Source organism: Dreissena polymorpha, chromosome 2, assembly GCF_020536995.1.
Source record: "Dreissena polymorpha isolate Duluth1 chromosome 2, UMN_Dpol_1.0, whole genome shotgun sequence".
NCBI lineage: Eukaryota > Metazoa > Mollusca > Bivalvia > Myida > Dreissenidae > Dreissena > Dreissena polymorpha.
Window position 1 is genome coordinate 117,742,801 of NC_068356.1, and position 19,963 is coordinate 117,762,763.

The 19,963-nt window shown below is 33.5% G+C and overlaps 2 protein-coding genes and 1 long non-coding RNA gene across 3 annotated transcripts in view; 1 reads left to right on the plus strand and 2 right to left on the minus strand.

The window, feature by feature from the left end:
* Positions 1-17,646, minus strand: part of LOC127868672 (beta-1,3-galactosyltransferase 1-like) — a 177,418-nt gene extending 159,772 nt beyond the window's left edge. The window contains exon 1 of the mRNA XM_052410612.1: positions 17,527-17,646. The gene's annotated coding sequence lies outside the window, so the exon portion shown is untranslated. The remainder of the gene's footprint in view (positions 1-17,526) is intronic.
* Positions 6,741-7,314, plus strand: LOC127868675 (uncharacterized). Its single transcript, XR_008044223.1, has 2 exons — positions 6,741-6,781; positions 7,106-7,314. It is a non-coding gene; the product is annotated as an uncharacterized LOC127868675 (long non-coding RNA).
* Positions 13,653-14,854, minus strand: LOC127870019 (beta-1,3-galactosyltransferase 1-like). The gene has a single exon (XM_052412681.1). It carries the CDS (start codon positions 14,852-14,854, stop codon positions 14,096-14,098), a length of 759 nt encoding a protein of 252 aa, XP_052268641.1. The 3' UTR covers positions 13,653-14,095.
* Positions 17,647-19,963: the final 2,317 nt, after the last annotated feature.

Consider the following 19,963-nt stretch of genomic DNA (forward strand, 5'->3'; position numbering starts at 1 on the left):
TCATGACTCGCAGATGACCCCTATTGATTTTGAGGTCACTAGGTCAAAGGTCAAGGTGACCCGAAATAGTAAAATGGTTTCCGGATGATAACTCAAGAACGCTTACGCCTAGGATCATGAAACTTCATAGGTACATTGATCAAGACTCACAGATGGCCCCTATTGATTTTGAGGTCACTAGGTCAAAGTTCAATGTCACGGTGACCGAAAATAGTTAAATGGTTTCTGGATGATAACTCAAGAACGCTTATGCCTAGGATCATGAAACTTCATAGGTACATTGATCGTGACTCACAGATGACCCCTATTGATTTTTTGGTCACTAGATCAAAGGTCAAGATCACGGTGACCCGAAACAGTAAAATGGTTTCCGGATGAAAGCTCAAGAACGCTTATGCCTAAGATTATGAAAGTTCATAGGTACATTGATCATGACTTGCAGATGACCCCTATTGATTTTCAGGTCACTAGGTCAAAGGTCAAGGTGACCCGAAATAGTGAAATGGTTTCCGGATGATAACTCAAGAACGCTTATGCTTAGGATCATGAAACTTCATAGGTACATTTATCATGACTTGCAGATGACCCCTATTGATTTTCAGGTCACTAAGTCAAGGGTCAAGGTCACGGTGACTCAACTTAGAAAAATGGTTTCCGGATGATAACTCAAGAACGCTTACGCCTAGGATCATTAAACTTCATAGGGTCATTGAGGTGACCCAAAATAGTAAAATTGTTTTACTCAAGAACACTTATGCCTAGGATGATAAAACTTCATAGGTACATTGACCATGACTCACAAATGACCCCTATTGATTTTCAGGTCACTAGGTCAAAGGTCAAGGTCACCGTGTTTCAACTTAGAAAAATGGTTTCCAGATGATAACTTAAGAAGGCCTATGCCTAGGATCATGAAACTTCATAGGTACATTGATCATGACTTGCAGATGACCCGTATTGACTTTCAGGTCACTAGGTCAAGGTCACGGTTACTTGACACAGTAAAATGGTTTTTGGATGATAACTCAAGAAAGCTTACGCCTAGGATCATGAAACAATATAATGGTCAAGTTGATAGAATTAAATCAATCAAAATGGAATTTATCATGAAGATGTTTTGAACATCTTATAATTTTGTTATCCATCTGACATGTGTGCATTATAATCATTGCATCTTTTTTTAAGATGTTTGTGGTTTAAAGTTTTTTTTTGTTTTGGTAATTAAACACAAAGCACTAAATTGACAATTTCCAGACAGACTAACAGTGGGCTGACTTTGAAACGATGCAAGATGGAAAGTAATTCATTTATTTGTTTTGTAATTTAAAATCTTAACATGTCAACTATGAAAACACTATACAATTATTATTTTGGTATCAGACTAGGACACTACAGTTCACATGTGCTCTAAAATCTACAAGTACACAAGAACAAACACACACAACTCAATTTGATATTAACCCATTGATGCCTAACATTGATTATGAGAGAGAGGAAGGAATGAGTGATGCTGAAGGATACACACATTGATTGTTTATGAAGTTAATGTATGGGATCAGGAATCACATTTTGCTGTAATTTGTTGGTGTGTGAGCTCTGGTCAACAGGCTGTGTTTAAAGAAGACATTAACAATGGATATATGCTACTGCTGATAAAGGGTTCTAAAATATACAGCTACATGTACAAAATTTAGGTTTGGAATGTAAATTGCTAACTGTTGGCTACATTGATTATGACTCACCAATGACCCCTATTGATCTTCTCGTCACTAGGTCAAAGGTGACAGTCACAGTGATTCAAAATACAAAAATTGGTTTTTAAATGATAACTCAAAAACACTTTCACCTATGATAAAGACTTCATAGGTACATTAATCATGATTATAAAAATACCCCTTTTGAATTTCAAATCACTACATCAAAGATCAACATCACAGTGACTCAAAACAATAAAATTGTTTCTTGATATTTACTGACAATGCTTACGCCTAGATTCATGATCTTCATAGTTACATTGATCATGACTGGCAGATGACCAACATAATGTTCAAGGCACTAGGTCAAACGTCTTAATAACCATGACTCAACACTGTGAAATGGTGTCCAGATGACAACTCAAGAAACCAAGGTCAAAAGTCAAAGTCACAATGACTAATATATTCATATTCACACAATGGCTGCCATTACAACTGACAGCCCATATGCAGGCATGCATGTTTTACAAACAGCCCAATACATTTGGTAAAAATTCAATGAACACCATCTTCTCAGGTGAGCGAACTAGGGCCATCTTGGCCCTCTTGTTTATATTTTAATATACTAATGTGTGCAGACGATATTGTTGTAACATAGAACACCAAAATACCTGCACATTGCTATTGATCTTTTAAGTGATAATTGTAACATCATGGGCTTGCAAATTAACATACCGAACACCAAAATTATTATATTCCGCAAACAAGTAGATACCAAACGTAATGGGGTGTCGGTGTTTTGAAATGACAACAAAGGACAGAGTGAACGACTTTATATATCTGGGCGTAACACTTAATTATAAAAGGAATTTCGATCTTAATACAAGCATTTTGCGTGGTAATGGCCTTACATCACTTAACAAATTGTTGTCCAACCTGAACACTCATAGTTGTACCTTTGCATTTAGTTTCTTCACCCATTACATACTCGTGTAATGTATGGGGTTTCCTGAAGTGCAGTGAGTAGGAAAAAAAAGCCCTTAAAATCTGCAAAGCTGTTCTTCGTGTCAGAAAATCAACTTTAAGGCGTATAAGGCAAACTTGGTAGATACCCGTTAAATGTAAACATATATGTAAGTATAGTTAAATAGTGCTTTAAAATAATTAAAAATGAACATATTATATTACGGTCCATGTTGGAAGATTATTGTCTTGATTCAAACGATAACAAATTATTGAACGAATTCGGAAAGGTGGGGAACTTACTTAAATACCTATTAATAATGTTTGGTCTTTGTTTAAACAAAATAGTATCGATAAATACTTACCATAGTTCACACTTGAAATTTATGATCATAGGGTACTAATGGTATGTAAGGCAATTAAAACAACCATTTCATTTGAATCATATTTAAAGACGATTGTGTAAAGATATTTACGAACAGATATTACGAAATAAGGAACCTGATAAATCAAAATAAATATAAGTATAGTATGCCAATTATTTGACAGCAATTAAGTGGAAGATGAATTCTACTTGTTGTTGAAATGTTCTAAATTTATCATAAATTGAGAAAACTACATGAACACTTATAATAGAGTTAGATCTAGCATGCTCAAAATCCCACAGTCATTAAATACACAAAATAAAAGTAAAATGTTCAAGGTAGGCACGTTCATATCAGTGGCATTCAAGATTTACCAACGTTATACTTCTAGCCTTGTATAATTATGCTCAATATGTACTTTAAATTAAAAAAATTCTTACATAGCTCACTTGATTTAGGTTTCTTTTGTCTCAAATAATCAGCCTCTTGTAAAACACTTCACGTAGGAGCCCCGCTCACATATATCAGCGTTTTGTTGGATTTCCCAAAATACATATCGCAGCGTTCCGTAGGAGCTGCCAAATCTCATGTACGTTAAGTTTGTTCAAGGCATGTCAGCGGATATTGAGCGCAGATTTTCCAATCGTATTTCTTCCAAAACATGACATACATATGAATAAGAAAATAGTACACACTATATTTTATTCATTAAGAAAGCATGCTCGTGTTTCGTGGTATCTGAAGGTTGCAAGACGACAACACGCTGCAGAAAATCTCTTTATATTAAGATCGAAAATTCAGTGTTCTTCTGATATTATTCCAAGTCATAACTTTACGTTGGAGAACACCACAGCATCAGAAAACAATGATGACGAGAATCAATTTCATGCACATGTACTTTTGGTAAAAAATCTCGAGAACCAGATTAACTAGCAAATTTCTATTTTTTGAAGGATGTGTAGTGCATAGGTCCTATATCAAAAACAGAAAGTCCGCTTCTGCCTGAAATCTACGGTCAATTCCATGACGTATGAGTTAGAGATCCCGAAATGGACTGCAGCCCGTCTCCGATTGCCTGTCCTTGTAATACAGCTAAGTATTTAAATACGTTTCAAGATAAACTTGCGATCGTTTTTACAAGCTGTGTAAAGTAAAAAAAAAAGCAACATGTTTATTTCCGAATTATTGTATTAATTTTGAAATATCCGGTTGGTTTATAGAGAAACAAATACAAGTGTCCTCTAACTAAAGAAACAACATGCTTGTATACAAATGATGAATCCGTCTGTACTATATAAACTGTTTACTAAAATAAATTTTCAGATTGGGGCAAATTTCTTCTGTTATTTCATTGTAACACTACTTCTACGGCCATATTATGTATAGTGCATAATGCATATTAATAAATGTAAGAGTTGAAACATGCACAAATAATATTCCGATAGTCTACTTCCCATTTGAGTGTTTTATTCCAATAATATTAAATTCAAACATATTGAAATATGACAAATGTGTACCACTTTCGATTTGCTCGAAGTACCATGCGATTCTAATTTCTATATGCCTGCAGGGTCTCACCCCAAAACAAGATAAGTCTGATTGTGCGTGAATTCTGCGAGGCCATCGACCACGAGTATGCTCATGAAATGCTCTCACCGCTTGACACTGAGAACCAGTGGAATTTTCTGCATGTAATTGGGGCTAGAGATGGGAGCCATAGTGCGTGTAAATCTCTTGTCAATACTGGGTCCAATAACCTCAATAATAAAGGCTTCTCAAGTGTAATACTCCGAGCAGTCGTGTCTTCTGATTACACGTTCCTGTGGATGGACGTAAGCGGCACGGGATCCTACTCTGATGCCCACATCTACTATAAAATGAGTTCAAGGAGGGTCTGCAGAACAATGACATCGCGGGCTTCTAATTGTTATTTCTTAATAGAATTATGAAATGTTAATTTGAAATTAACAAAATTGCAAAAATGTTCTGAGCATCAACAGAAGTCTCCGCTTCTCCAGGATCAACATGGTAAGTATCAGCTCAAGGACAGGGGTCTGCGCTGGCAGCATCAGCTAGAGAAGCATTGACCTAGGCCTGAACATGAACCGTTGCCTGTGAGGCTTGAAGAGCCTCATTCTCAGGTGGGGCATTGGCCTTGATCTTCGTATACTTAGTCGGCTTCTTCTTTGCAGGGGAACCCTTCTTTCTGGGCATTATTTAGTTGAAAACAGCGAACGAACTTTAACTGTAGTAGATGGACATTTGTGAGGCCCAGCCGTGTGCGGCTGCTGTTATACGTGTCAATCTGCGCTTCCGACGAGACCGAGACGTGATTGGACAGTGCTAAGGCAGTGGAGTTTCCGTTTAACGACCGTGCTCAACGCGTGATAAGCAGTGCCCCAGACTCGACAAGGCCGCGGCTAGCCGTGGTAACTTGATTCTTTTTTTGCCCGCGTTTTAACACGTTCGAACCTATTTTGTAAGCGAAACGCGGCTGGTAGTGGCTATCCGTGCTTATGAATTGTTTCAGAAGTTAAAGAGGCGCCGACGGCCAGACCAAGTAATACATTATGTTCAAAGCACAGCCAAGCTAACATTGACAAGCAATTACCACTTATGACTACGTCCACCAGATTTTCTAAACTTTTTGTACGTGATAAAGCCGTAATTCGCTGTGTGACCGGGCCTTTAATGAACATTTGTCATATGAACGTAATACAATTTCAAGTCGAAATTATTCGGTGGTTTTTTTTCGTAATTTTTTTTAAAAACGGAGATCATTTTTATTAAGTATTATATAAATAAATGCAAATATTGGTACCGATGGCCGATTGTTATGAAAAAGGCCTTTTAATTCGAAGTACACTTGTTCGAGCCTGATTGAGTCCTTTTAAATGACTTTCGACTATCAATAGGTATGTGGATGCAAGTATTGTGTATGGTTCATTGACGACTAATAAATTACCTTATTATATACCTGCTTTATGTTCCAAAAAAAAAAGTTGTATCAATCGGTAAAATACAACTGCACATAAATAATTTCCGTATAATGCTACTCGCTAGTTTTTCAATTCCGTATTACCATACTAGCCGGACTACTTTTAATGACGTCACTTTGAATGCAGAAAATTATGAGAGCATTATTGGTAATTATGAACATTTTAACTCATTTTTTAACTTAAATGATTCAAAGTTGTATATAATAAAAGGAATATTACGCAAGTCAATTGTTACAAGTGTTTGTATCAGTCTCGTGGCTTGCATTATTTGGTATCACATAAGCCAATCGACTGATACAAACACATGGAACAATTGACTAGCGTAATATTCCGTTTATATATTGATGAAATGTGAATTTTCCTGCACATAAATACATTTATTTGTATAAGAATATATACACACAGACAACATAACATGTTCATTCAATGGACAACTACATTCATATTAACAGTGTGCGAAAAAATAAGAATATTTATTTGCCTTGTACTCATTTAGCCTTACAAAACCAGCGTACGTTAATTATATAAATGATTTTTTGTTTTGTATGTACGAGATATGGAGTTGATTGCGTGTTCTTTTCCGAAAACGACGACCCTGTACATTGAAGTACAGACATGGCGATGAAGCAACGAAACATGCTCATGACTATCATTTTCTAAAAATCTAGCCCAGTCAAGGTTATACAATCAAGAAAGCTTTACATTTACGGTTCATTCATATTTGAAGGCAATCTTAAACTGATATCATTCCATTAAACAGGTATATGTTTATGTGCGCGTATAAAAAGGGATATTTTTTTATCATTTCGAGTTACGTGCATTGCGCATGTTTCTCTAATTATTACAAATTAAACTGTGCACAATGTATTATTTTTTGTGTAATTCTGTTTTGTATTTGTTTTAAAGAAATTCAATAATATATTATATACGTCGATTACACAAATCATATGACGGGCGACTGTAATAGTTTACGTAATATATGTTTGTATTGATGATGATGTTTTCCCTTTTTCTGTTATTGTATACCATGTTAGCTTTTATAGTTCAATTAAATATCTTACATGTGTATTAGTATATTTTATAGATGAAGCGTGTCTAATGGGAAAACAAAGGGCGGATATGGAGACTCGTAGGAAAATGGAAAATAAGAGCGCCTACCATGGTAACCAGCTGAATCCGAACAACGAGCGTTTCCAAGCGTCAAAGAAATGATCCGACGCGTGTGATTGACAATTTGATGCATGGTTACGACTGTAAATTCGTATGACGCATAAAACATATACAAACATGAAATTGATTTTTTATTCTAAAAAATAGTATTGTGTCTGTTGTTGTTATCGGTCAATCATAAAGTGAATTTATATAATGTAATGTTATAATAATGAGTTATTTTGTACATGATTTGAGTTTCATATACCGCTGTCTGTAAGAAAAAAGTTAAAATTGGTTGGATGTTAAAATCAGACGTTTATGTCATTAAAACCTTAAAACCTTAATAAGTTACACGTATTGCTCACAACCAGAATACCGAAAAACAAAATAAAGAACCTGTTGTCTTTTAATTTTAATTAGTAGTTGTAGAAAACCTTAAAAGGATCTTTTCACGTTTTGTTAAATTGACAAAATTGAAAAAAATTGTTTCAGATTCGCAAATTTTCGTTTTAGTTATGATATTTGTGAGGAAACAGTAATACTGAACATTTACCATGGTCTAATATAGCAATTATATGCATCTTTTGACGATTTAAAAACCTGAAAATTATAAAGCGTTGCAACGCGAAACGATTGAATAATTTGGGGAGTTCTGTTGTTGTCGTGTAATTGTGTGAAACTACGAAGACTGCTTATATAAAGTATAAAATACGTCGCTTGTACATACTTGGCAGGATGGCCGAGCGGACTAATAGGTTTTTACTCCAGGACTCCGGGGGTCACTGGTTCGAGCCCTGCTGCGGACTACTTTTTTTTCCTTTTCTTAATTGTATTCTTCATTTTTTACTGGAGCTTTTTAGACCTAATGTTTACATTTATCAATATAAAGCATTTAATGACAAACTTCAAAACATGCCAAAATCTGTGAAAAGGCCCCTTTAAACATAAGTTGTTGTTCTTTGCATGTTGTATCGTTTTTATTTGACGTGTCTTTTAAATTTAGCACACGCATTTGACTTGACATTGATGTCCTTAAATTAATTGATATATATTGTTATTTGCATAGAAAGAAACACAAACAAAATACATTAGGCGCACGTTATTTTTAAGCCAGGTATTCTTACTAAAGCTAAATCTTTCGTTTTTATTGTAGTGCGATTCGTTTATAAAGTGGTATGTTTGCTTGTTCAGGTAAATATTTGAAGACAGGCATCAACGACACAATATGCGAAAGTGGTTTGGATGGAGACAGCTTTGGACACCTGACGTCTAAGATGTCGAAATTTATCGTACAGTCAAAAAGTGATAGCTCAAACATTAAATGTTTTAACTATTTTAATACGTGGAGTCAGTTTTACACCTCTCGTAGTGGGTCTGTGTTTCCGGCTTCGTCTATTCACGTTGCTTTGTATCATATAGATTTAATAAACAGTCACACTTCTTATTGTGTTATAAGCGCAACCGTTTACAGTATCAAATCGGTTCAAGCTCTTCGCAACATTATCGTTAATCAAGTTGAGTGAAAGATACGTAGGAAGTTCAGATGTTTATGTTATTAGAGATTTCTGTATGATCACTATAACGCTGGTGGTAACGTTTTGAAGAGTAAATTCATTTCAAATGCAATGCCATAGAACATTTAGATGATCATATTCGCATACAGATCAGAAAAGAAAAAAATATCTGACAAATACAGATACCGAATACAATAATGTAGTTAATACTAAAGGCACAACGGTTGCATGTCCTAATGCAATTTTGCAACGTTGTCTTACTGCTGCTAAATTGTCCGTTGAAGACGAATGCTATTTATTTCTGGCAATCAATAAATAAAAACGTTGCAGAAAACTTATTAAAAAAGATAAGCCACTGACTTACACGCGTTTAAGACTGTACTGCCTCTCGTTTAAGTGAAGTTGTCTACATTCGGGCGGTGCTACTGCGGTGGCAAATGCCGTTGTGAACGATCGTATTGGAAGAGGCGCGTTCGTTGGAAAGGAGATAATAGTAAAGATTGTAACGCATGTGACTCCTTGGAGAGAAGATTTAGTTTCTCAAAGCCTTATTACTGTAACTAAGCTGTGCGGGTATCATAGAACCGCCCCTTCTTTTTGTATTTTCTAAAGCACTCTAAAACATTTATTGGTATTTTCATAAACAGCACCTTACATTGTGTTTATATTTTAAATTTCATTCAAATCCATCAAGCAATAATTTAACTTTACTATAGTTTTGAATGCCGCACGATACGAGTAACAGAGAGGAGAGCACTACGGAAAGGGCTTGTACCGGAAAGGGGCATCGGCCTTCAGAAAGGGGCTAAAATTATTTATTTTTAAAGTTTTAAAGACATTTATTGGTATTTTCATAAACGAAACCTTACTTTATGCTTATATTTTAAATTTCATTCAAATCCATCAAGAAATGATATAATTTTACAATAGTTTTGAATGCCGTACGAAACGTATAACGGAAAGGGGCGAGCACCACGGAAAGGGCTCGTAGCAAAAAGGGGCCTCGGCCTTCGGAAAGGGGCTAAAAAAAATTTTTTTTAAGTTTTAAAGACATTTATTTGCAATATTAATAAGTATGATATGAATGGCATGCACTATGTAATTCAGTTAACAAATATGTATAGGGTAAAATAAAGTAATAATGTATTGTTTTAATATATTCTTAAAATGCATTTATTCAAAATAGTTAAACGCTTTTTAATCAAAACCTCAATATAATTCAATTTGAGTGGTAATACAATTTATTGACATTGATAATTGGGATGTAAATAGATGAGACTGAAATAGAAATGTAATGAAATGAAATGAAATGTAAAACGACTTTAAGAATCAGTCCCACTTTTATGAATACATCATGTTAAGTGTTTAACATGCCGGACATATCAAGGCAAAGGAACACCGCTACAACAATCGCGTACATCATGTTATCTTTAAAGAAGAAAGACCTGATGTAAACATTATTAGGAATCTTGCAAATGTACCAAAGATTATAAAAGCATATCGACTTCAAATTATTTATTACATTGAGAATAGATATTTTAATATTTGTTAAATGGTTCCAAAACAAAAAGGTCTCTTCGTTAAATATTTTTACCAATACAATTTTGTTTCGGTGACACTTCGAGAGCGCTGGAAAAAATGTAATAGCAGTAATAATATACGAAGTAGTTATAGCAGAACGGTACAGTTGTAAAGGTCCCACTATCCAATAATATAAATGTATGCAGTGTATATGTTTATCAGTGTATATCATATGCTTGACGATATCATTAGTATATCATCGTCAATTGGTAAATATATGCATACAATTTGGAATATGCGTGTAGTAAAAAATAGCTGTCAAACTCAATGTGAAATAGAAACAAGAGACCGCTTTATATAAACTTCAATATGAATGAAATAGTTGTTTCAACAGTAATACGGTCAACGCGTTGGCATGTTATCACTTGATTGTTCAATTTAATAGCTCCGTAAATCACGACATTATTTATTCACATAATTCAGTTAAAGGTGGTTTTCATCGTATGTTCATAAATATTACAACCAGAATGTACTTCTTCTTTCTTAATATTCAAATACGTTATTATTGAATTTGCGCGGTGCAGAATGATTTAAATACCTGCGTAGAACACTGCAACATCAGGGGTGTTAATTATCGTCTTAGATGTGGTCGAATAGAAAACCATATAGACACGCTACGTGTACTGTTAAACAGGTAACATAATTTTGACAACAACTTTTAATTATTCGATGTTAGGTCTAATCCTTTCGAAACAATTACATCAAGCGTTACTATTATAAAAGCCAAAACATACACACAAAATTCAATTTTACGCAAAATTATATTTTAACAAAATATAAGTATAATTATAACTTGAAATATCAGAACTCCAAATCGCTGCGCATTGACCAATAAACAACAATTAATCAACATTTATTTACGAACTGAACATTAATTTTGTATAAGTTTTATGAACACGATTAAATCATCGTTATTCAGTGTGTTTGTTTTGTTTCTGATGTATGCGCACATGTCTTATTATTAAAGCATTTACGGTTTAGCGACTTTAAGCCTCACTTAGTAAGCATGTGTTACATTTTCGCAACGTGTGACCAATAAAATACGAAAAAACAACGTACTTTTGTCGCTTTCAGATATGTGTATAGAAACGAAATAAACGCATGTTTATATACACATTGCGGTCGATATCAACGTCATCACATCTTGTCCGTATTTTGAAAGATTTATGATACGTAAGAAAGTTTTCAATTAATATTACAAACAACATGGTGTAGTTGTACAATTCGCTCCCAACATCCTGAATCAAAATATAGACACAGTGAAAGATCGTGCAAGGAAATCAGAAGATTTATTTTTAAAAAACCGACTGTTGTGTGCTACAAGTTAAGTGCCTGTGAACAAACACCATCAAACTCACTTAAATAAGATTTTCGGTTGTGACATCAACACTATTATATATGAGCCAGAAAATAGTTCTCATAAAAAGGGGATGCTGGCGATCAAACGTTTACCAGCCAGTTTTTAATATGCGGAATATGGATGTCATTTAAACGACGTTTATAACACATTTTAGGTTAATGAAATTCCAATTAACTTATCATAATGAGTCATCATTACTCAAAGTAAGGTCTGACTATTTACCTGAATATCATTGTACCACATTTTGAATATATAACGGCATAGACGCTGCATTAACTCTACATAAGTGCACGTGTAATCGAGATGATCGTGTGAAACATCGGCTAGTGAGAGATTAATGTCTAAATGTTCTCATCTTTAAGATAATGGTTTACTTTGACCGTACCTTTCAGACCCATAACATGTTGCATTTCAATTAAACGACGGAATATCGTGCGTTGAACAAAAGTCATTTGTTAAATCGATGGCTAAGAAGAAAAAAAAGTATATATATCTATATTTATTTGTTTATATTTAAAGTAGTCCCGGCCCGTATTCACTAACCCATGCTAAGACTTAAGAAAAATAATACAGATAGAACCAAGACAAATACAACAAGCGTTTGAATATACATGTATACAGGCTACAACTGATAATTATGTCATTAAGAAAATGCTCAACATGACGAATTATATAGATAGATAAGGTTAATGCCAAGCTTGACTCAAAATTATCACAAGTCTTGAAAAATACAATTTAACGAATATTCTATATTCTCAACATAAGTCTCAGAATGATTAGGGTCTTATGACATAAGCTCAGGCCGCATAAGTATTTACATCGAATAAAACACATTCCTGCTTTTAAAACGTATATTGTTAACCTTGGTTACTAATATGTAATCATATATGTCCGTTTATCATATACCTCGTCGTTATATAATGCTTGTCATGAATTTTTAACATTGCGTATACTTCGTACGGCGTATAAAATATGCGCAACAAAACAGTAAAAAGTGTCATAGCATAAAGTATATTAATATATTTTACAATACAACTAAAGCACAATATACTCCCCCGCAACACAATCTTATTGCTCAGCAACATTGGTCTGATACTCGTGAGAGATACACTTACTCTGGAATGGACTAGACTTTGGAAAAGAAGTCGCTCATATGTGGGTACAAACAAAGCGGACATAATAAAAAAAAATCAAAATCACACACCGCATCGTCCGTTATTAATTGAACGCAACTTTGATTGGTTGATTATGTTGGACAGCGTTGTTTGTACCTCCATATTTGTTTTTTTCTTGTGGGGATCCGGATAACGTCCATTATAATCAATACAAACTCGAATTGTATTGAATATTCTTACTCCGTAGTGTTCGTGAATTAGCTTCCTGAATTTAATGACTCGGTAACCGTATGAAGACAGAGGTTTTTTGTAATCTGTTTTACCCGAGTTCAATATGGAAACTTATAAAGTCATCGTTCCGATATTTAAAACAATACTAACGCATAATGGTTAATGCTGGTGAGTCATGATTTCAACATAAAATTGCCAACCTAACATTGTCATACACGCTCACTGGAAAACTTGAATTATTAATACGCGTTTGGGTGACTATTCCAATGGAATACATGCACAACTATGTTGGATGCATAAAGCTTTTCATCGCAAACTCGCGTTCATGTTTAAATAATAACCACGCGTGACAAGAATGGAAAATATACAAAATAATCACGTTACCATAAAATATTTCCACGCTCTGTTTAAACTATAGCTGTTTGCAATTCTGTACCTAATATAAAGGGTATAAACGTCCTAACGTGATGTAGAACGTGAGAAAAATAAAGAATTTATTTATGTATATACTTAGTTGTATTTTTAAACTTCAAATCAATTTTCAAAACAATCTTGTGAATTATAAATTGTTAACACTATCCACCAAGCAAATGGTCTGAATTTTGATTAAAAGTCATTCAAAATAATTTATATTTTATATCATCTTTTAACAAATCATACAAAAATTAACCTTCAATACAACTAAAAACATTAGCGCATAGTAAAATGTGACATATTACAATAAAGGTGATACTAAATTAATGCAATTACCGTATTTCGCAACAAAATGATTAACAATTATTTATAATACTCAGCACCTACATGTTATGGTTTAAGACAGGTGATATAAAGTCTAAAAAGTATATTTAGCTAAACTTATTTAATATACATGAAGAATATTAAAATGTTGCTATATCAATCACAAACAATGACGAATTTCTGTTTAAATCAACTAACAGAGCTAACTCATAAAAGGAATAGATATTGGTTCAGCCTTTGTCCAACTAACTTATCACTGACAACAGTTTTGTTAATAACACAAACATAAACTAGAGTGACTAAATTAAGTTAGGCAAGCACATGGTTATCAAATGACCCAATTATTTAGTATTTGTTTATCATTATGGTTGTAACTTCCTCGCTCATTTGAGACTGCAAAGCGTATTCCATATCTCAGTTAACTTCGAAGGCGTTACGTGATGTACTGTTAAGACGTCGTCCTTTTTGTAATCACATACATTCAGTCTGTGTCCTGCGTAGAAACCTACAGTTTTCTTTAACGATAACCCGAGTCGCCGCGCGCACAAAGCAACATAGATGTCTTCTAGATGGAAGAAAGGCACGTTCGGAGAAACATGGTAAATTTCGGATGCAACCTTAATGCTGGTCAAGTATCCAGTCCCTGAACAAAAAGGTGGATAAGACACGTCAGGATACGAAAGTAAAGACGCGTACCATTTGAAATTTTTATTCCTGATGGGTGATACTTTTGCTCTACAATCGCCGGTCAGACCTGTTTGTAAATAGTTTGCGAGGTCGGTTCCCGACAACAACTTCACTAACGAAGGTACATTTACCCACATGTCATCGTCTGTTTTCATAACAAAATGTGCGTTAGAACATTTGGTAGAGGCCCACTTAAAACCCATTATTGTTTTGTAGGTAAGATTTTGGTAAGTGTCGATAAACATCTCCTGAACGATATCGTGATGTATATCATTTTCTCTCATTACAGATTCCTGTAACATATTGTCAAATGTTTTTCCTAGAAGGAAAACGTGCCTCACATTTGCAGTATTGTTTTTCGTGCATGACAACCACGTGGTCCGTAATGCCTCCCGAACGAAGCCATTCTTGTGCACAGTAGAAACAAGTATCAGAAGGTCAATTTTTTCGTGCATTGCCGATGTGTCGCAGATGTGGTCGTTCGGAATATTATATTCAAAATCATGTTTAAAACAATTATAGCACTTACTCTGGCGCTCATTTTTATTACGCGGCATCTCGTTTCTTCCACGATGTACGATTTTCATTCGTGATTCAATTGCTTTAATCTTTGTGCTTGTTTTGGTTCGTGTTAAATTCAGATCAGCAAAGGTATCTTTTCTGTAAGCGGTAACCTTCAGATGTAGGTGTTGTAGATTGCTGGAGGCCATACTTGTTTCCGGGTTTGAACGAGTTATTTGCTTCTCGTCGAAACTAAACTTACTGTAGGCGACATCTGATGATCCAAAATGTATGTTTGTTTTAAATATCGTTGAGTTTGTTAAGTACAAATCTAGCATATGGCTGAAGCCTGACTTCATTTTCAATGAAACGGCTTTAGAAGTAGTAATACGAATGGATGATTCTAACAAGTTAATCAAAACTATGACAACCAGCGTCATAAAACTGAACAACATCAATCGGACTGTCAATCGACCTTTACAAGTCATGGAAGCTCTTGGTTTTCCGTCCATTTTGGCATGTGGATGACAGATGTTTACTAGTGTAAATTTAAATAATTACTGACACTAAAAGTTTGACTTTTTACGATGTATTTTGTCTTTTCCATTCATTTCCCAAGAAAATTAAAACTGCCGTGTAAAATCACATCTTTGTTTTGAATCGGACACAGTGACCAATCATTTGATCTGAAAAAAAAGAGAAAATAATCTTAGTATACTATAACGTTACATCAAATTTTCAGACTTTATTACTATTTGAATAAGATACCATACGGATCATTTTATCTAATGGTTATTGTCGATGTGTTACTACCAAAATTGTTTATATCTTACTGCAATTGAATGTCTTACAATGCAGAAGACGAGCCTATTGGTGATCACTTTTTTGTAACAAAGTTTCATTAAAAACTGTAAGTATACATCAATATGGCGAATAATAAATAATCCATATCAACGAGCACATTACATTTAGGATGATAGAGAACATTTAACCTGCAAGAGTTTGAAAGCTATGTGTGTAAAACATTATACATCAGGAAGTTACCATTGCGCAAATCAGGCTTTACATTCGGCCATTTTTCAATAACTGGTAGATTCAATATTTTATATCGGTCGAATAATTTAATTTCGATGCTACAAGTGAATTCGTCTTAAAATGTACATGAAATATGAATAATCAAGATAAGGCCGCCCCTGAATCGGTTTAAACTCTTAATGCAATATACAGAAAATTTTGCGCTTTCTTAAACTGTTTACTAATGTGTTGTCTATGATTAAAACTCGTATGATGCTAATTTGCGTTCTTATTCGCTAATGAAGATGGGGTTTCAATTTGTTTCTACATATTTCAATGATAAATTACAAATAGAATTATTCTAACATTAAGAATACCCAGTTTCAAAAAAAGTGAACACAGATTATTACTGTGTTTATTACCACGTGCCAGTATTAAACTGGGAAAACACTTATGTATATGTCATTTGTTGTGTGTACGACTTTCTTTGTTAAATGTTCATGGCCGAATATGATGGTAGTATATTTACACGAATTTTGTTGGCAAAGAGGCCAAAGCACAAAGCGCATATAAAACAATCGAAAATTGTATTACTAGTATCAACAAACCATTCAATAATGACCTATTCTATCGTATGATATACTTTTCTTCTGTCAACCTTTTCACATATTTTTAAGAACTTATTATTATGCGGTACTTCCGAAAATAGTTTATCAAAACATCTTTACGGATGTATGGGTAACTTAAGAAAAGTTACGTCCTCGAATAACTTTTACTTTATACGTTTGGCTACAATATGTCGATTTGCTTATATTTTTTTTATTTCACGAAAACAGTATTGGAAGTAATAATAGCAACCGAGGAGTGTACTTCTCACATTTTTCTCATGTACTTCAAGCAATTAGAGTAACTGAAATTGACGTACCGTCATACATTGCTTTAATAAATTGCATAAATTGTCGACTTTCTGTTAACACTGAGATTTGCTCTTTCCACTTGCATGCATGTATGCACCTTATCACGGTTAAATGTATTTATATTATTATTTTTTAAATGACAATTTCGTCGACATGTAAATTCGTGCATTTCTGATTTTGGAAAAAAAAAATTGCGTCTGTCATGTAACGATGTGTTGTAATATTCGTCTGCAATAAATCGCGCTGAGGGAGAGTCACAGGAGGAGGGCCATGCTAATGCTTATCGGCTAGTCTATTGTTATGATATAATAGTAATTGATCCTGTTTATTATGTCCCAATTAAATTGCCCTTGGTTATGGAGTTATAGTAAAAGAATAAGCGCTTCTGAATGACAAGACAATGCAGATATTTTTGTTTAAAATCATTGTCAGAATAGTGTTTAATTTATTTTTCAATAAAACGTTTAGTCTTTTGCGTCGTTAATATCTGATCATTTTTAAGTACAATAAAGTATCGGAAATGTCACGTGTAGAGCGCATGAAAAGGATTTTATACAACATGTTAAATAGTATTGGCTGAGTTCCATTATTACAAGATATTTTTAAATAGTATGAGGTTTTACCTCCCTATGCACTTTTCAGTGCTTGCACAAATAACCTTATTGAAATTTTTGATTACATGGAAGTACATTAACCCCATGGCCAAGGGTACAGTTGACTGCTTTACACACCTACCCTTCCCCTTTGACATCCTTCTCTCGTTCATCCTCATGAACCACGTAGGACTGGGGTGTACAATACAAGGCCAAATACATTACGAATTCATTTGCGCTTATATATATATCCAGACTGATACCATTATATGGTATCCTCATTCTTATAATGTTTCGTGTGATAGGATGGATGCTAGTCACTGCAAATTTTAAAGACCCTCATTATACTTAATATTTAATTTGGTTCTGAAATAGTGCAAATAATTTACATAGAAAGAACCTACCCCCTGACACATTCTTAACATACTACCATGGACAAAAATATTAAATTGGGCAATCCTAGTCCAAATTAAATATATTTTTTAACCAATATAATATTAAAATTACTTAATGATTAATTGTTACATATTGGCACTCCTACACCTTCTGCAGGTGCCAGACCCTTGCATTGTCTTAATAATTGGATAATATGTATAATTTCCATTATTTCCAGGCTGAAAACGTCAATTTTACACTATTGTAGACTACCGTTCACCTCTCGAAACCAGATACAAATACATTCTCTAATTACATCCGCCATCGCCTAAGTAATTTCTTCCCTCCCCGACTGGCTCTAAAATACTCCAATCTACACTTCCAACAATTATTTCTTTTCCTTCTAATTTTGACCCTATGTTTTTTTATTCATATATGAACATACACCATTAAGAGATAAAATAATAAACCTAATTTATAAAATCTTTGATTTATTTTTTAATGTTAATATCCTATGAAATTAAGTTGTTCTCTTAAAACAAATAAGTAATCTGACACAAATTAAAGTTGAATAATATCATTTCTCAAATGAATGTATGGTCTTTTTTATATGTACATATTTTTTTTAATATATAAATTCTTAATTGTTTCATTTTATTTTGAAATATAATCATTTTAATCCATTGTTTTAATATGGTCCTACTAGATGATAGTATAGAAGTCTGAGATTTTATTATGTTATACTTTTACTTTTTCAATCTCGCATTTTATGAACAATACATAAAACCAAGTTTATGCACACATAAAGTTTTTTGTGTCATTGTGGTTTATTGCAAAACAGCTTGTTGTACAAAAATCAAATTGCAATTAGACACTGCAACTCGTTTTGCAATAAATTTATTGCAAAACAAGTTTATTGTACAACGGGTTGTGACAAAGCTAAATGTAAATGTTAACAAAAAAACAACGTATTTTAAAGACCACAATCGCTTCCGTACACCTCACTATTGCCTTATCAGTGATCAATAATTATGCAACCATTTAATCAACACTCACCATGGTATCGATCAATAGTTACATTGAAAGATTAACACATGTCACGCGGCTATTTAGCTGCTTTTTCATTTATTCGTTTCTTTTTATACATTCCTCGATATTATGTATGGTATTGTAGGTCTTTTTCAGTCTAAATAAGTACATGTATAGACTTCGCGGCAAAGTTGCGTATTTCTAAAACTTCCGAGGTCTTTTTAAAGTATAATTCGATGCGAACATTCACGAAAGGAACATACATATTAAATTGTATTAATTTAATAGATTAATTATTTTGAAATAAATTGATAAACACCAAAATATACAACCACGGAAGAGCACACCTGTTACATAAAGCAAATGTCTTATACAAAAGGCATAAATACGCATAATTACTTGGGCAATACAATGTGAACATAAAATAAGGGTGTTCATTACCGCACACGTTTCCGGACGATAGTATAGTTATAAGAGAGTGCGATCAACGTTCAATATAATACATTTTGCTTAATTAAACCATACATACAGATGGTCAAAATCCCAAGTGGACACAGCAGGCATACAATGTTAACAAAGTTAATAGTTTATGATTATACAAATTATGATTATACAAAGTATATTGTAGTTATACGTGTCATTGCATCTAAACAAACATGTATATAACATAATGGAATTGTAAAGTGATATCTATCGATAGTATATATGTTATTAAAGATGTCTAATTCCGTCCGTCAAACTGTAATGAAGATAATTAAACTTAATTACAGCAATGTATCAAGTACATTGAATTTAAAATATATAAGGTCTTCATGTGCAAATTGTAAGAACAATAATACTTTGTATTAACCCTAGTAAAAATCGAAATATAGAAAACGGATTTATTTAGTAAGTTATAAGACGTTTCAATCTTAATGTACAGCTTATGGATTGATCACTGCGTGCCTTCAATTTTTCAGAATTCTAACTTAAAATGTTCCTGCTTTTAAATGAATTTTTAAGAGTTCGAGTTTAACTACTAGACCAACTCATATCGCTATGTATTGATAATTGATATAATTTTTACAACTTCAAACACAAAATGCAAACATTCATCAGGAACACTGCTTCAGATATACATTACACATGTTTCCAA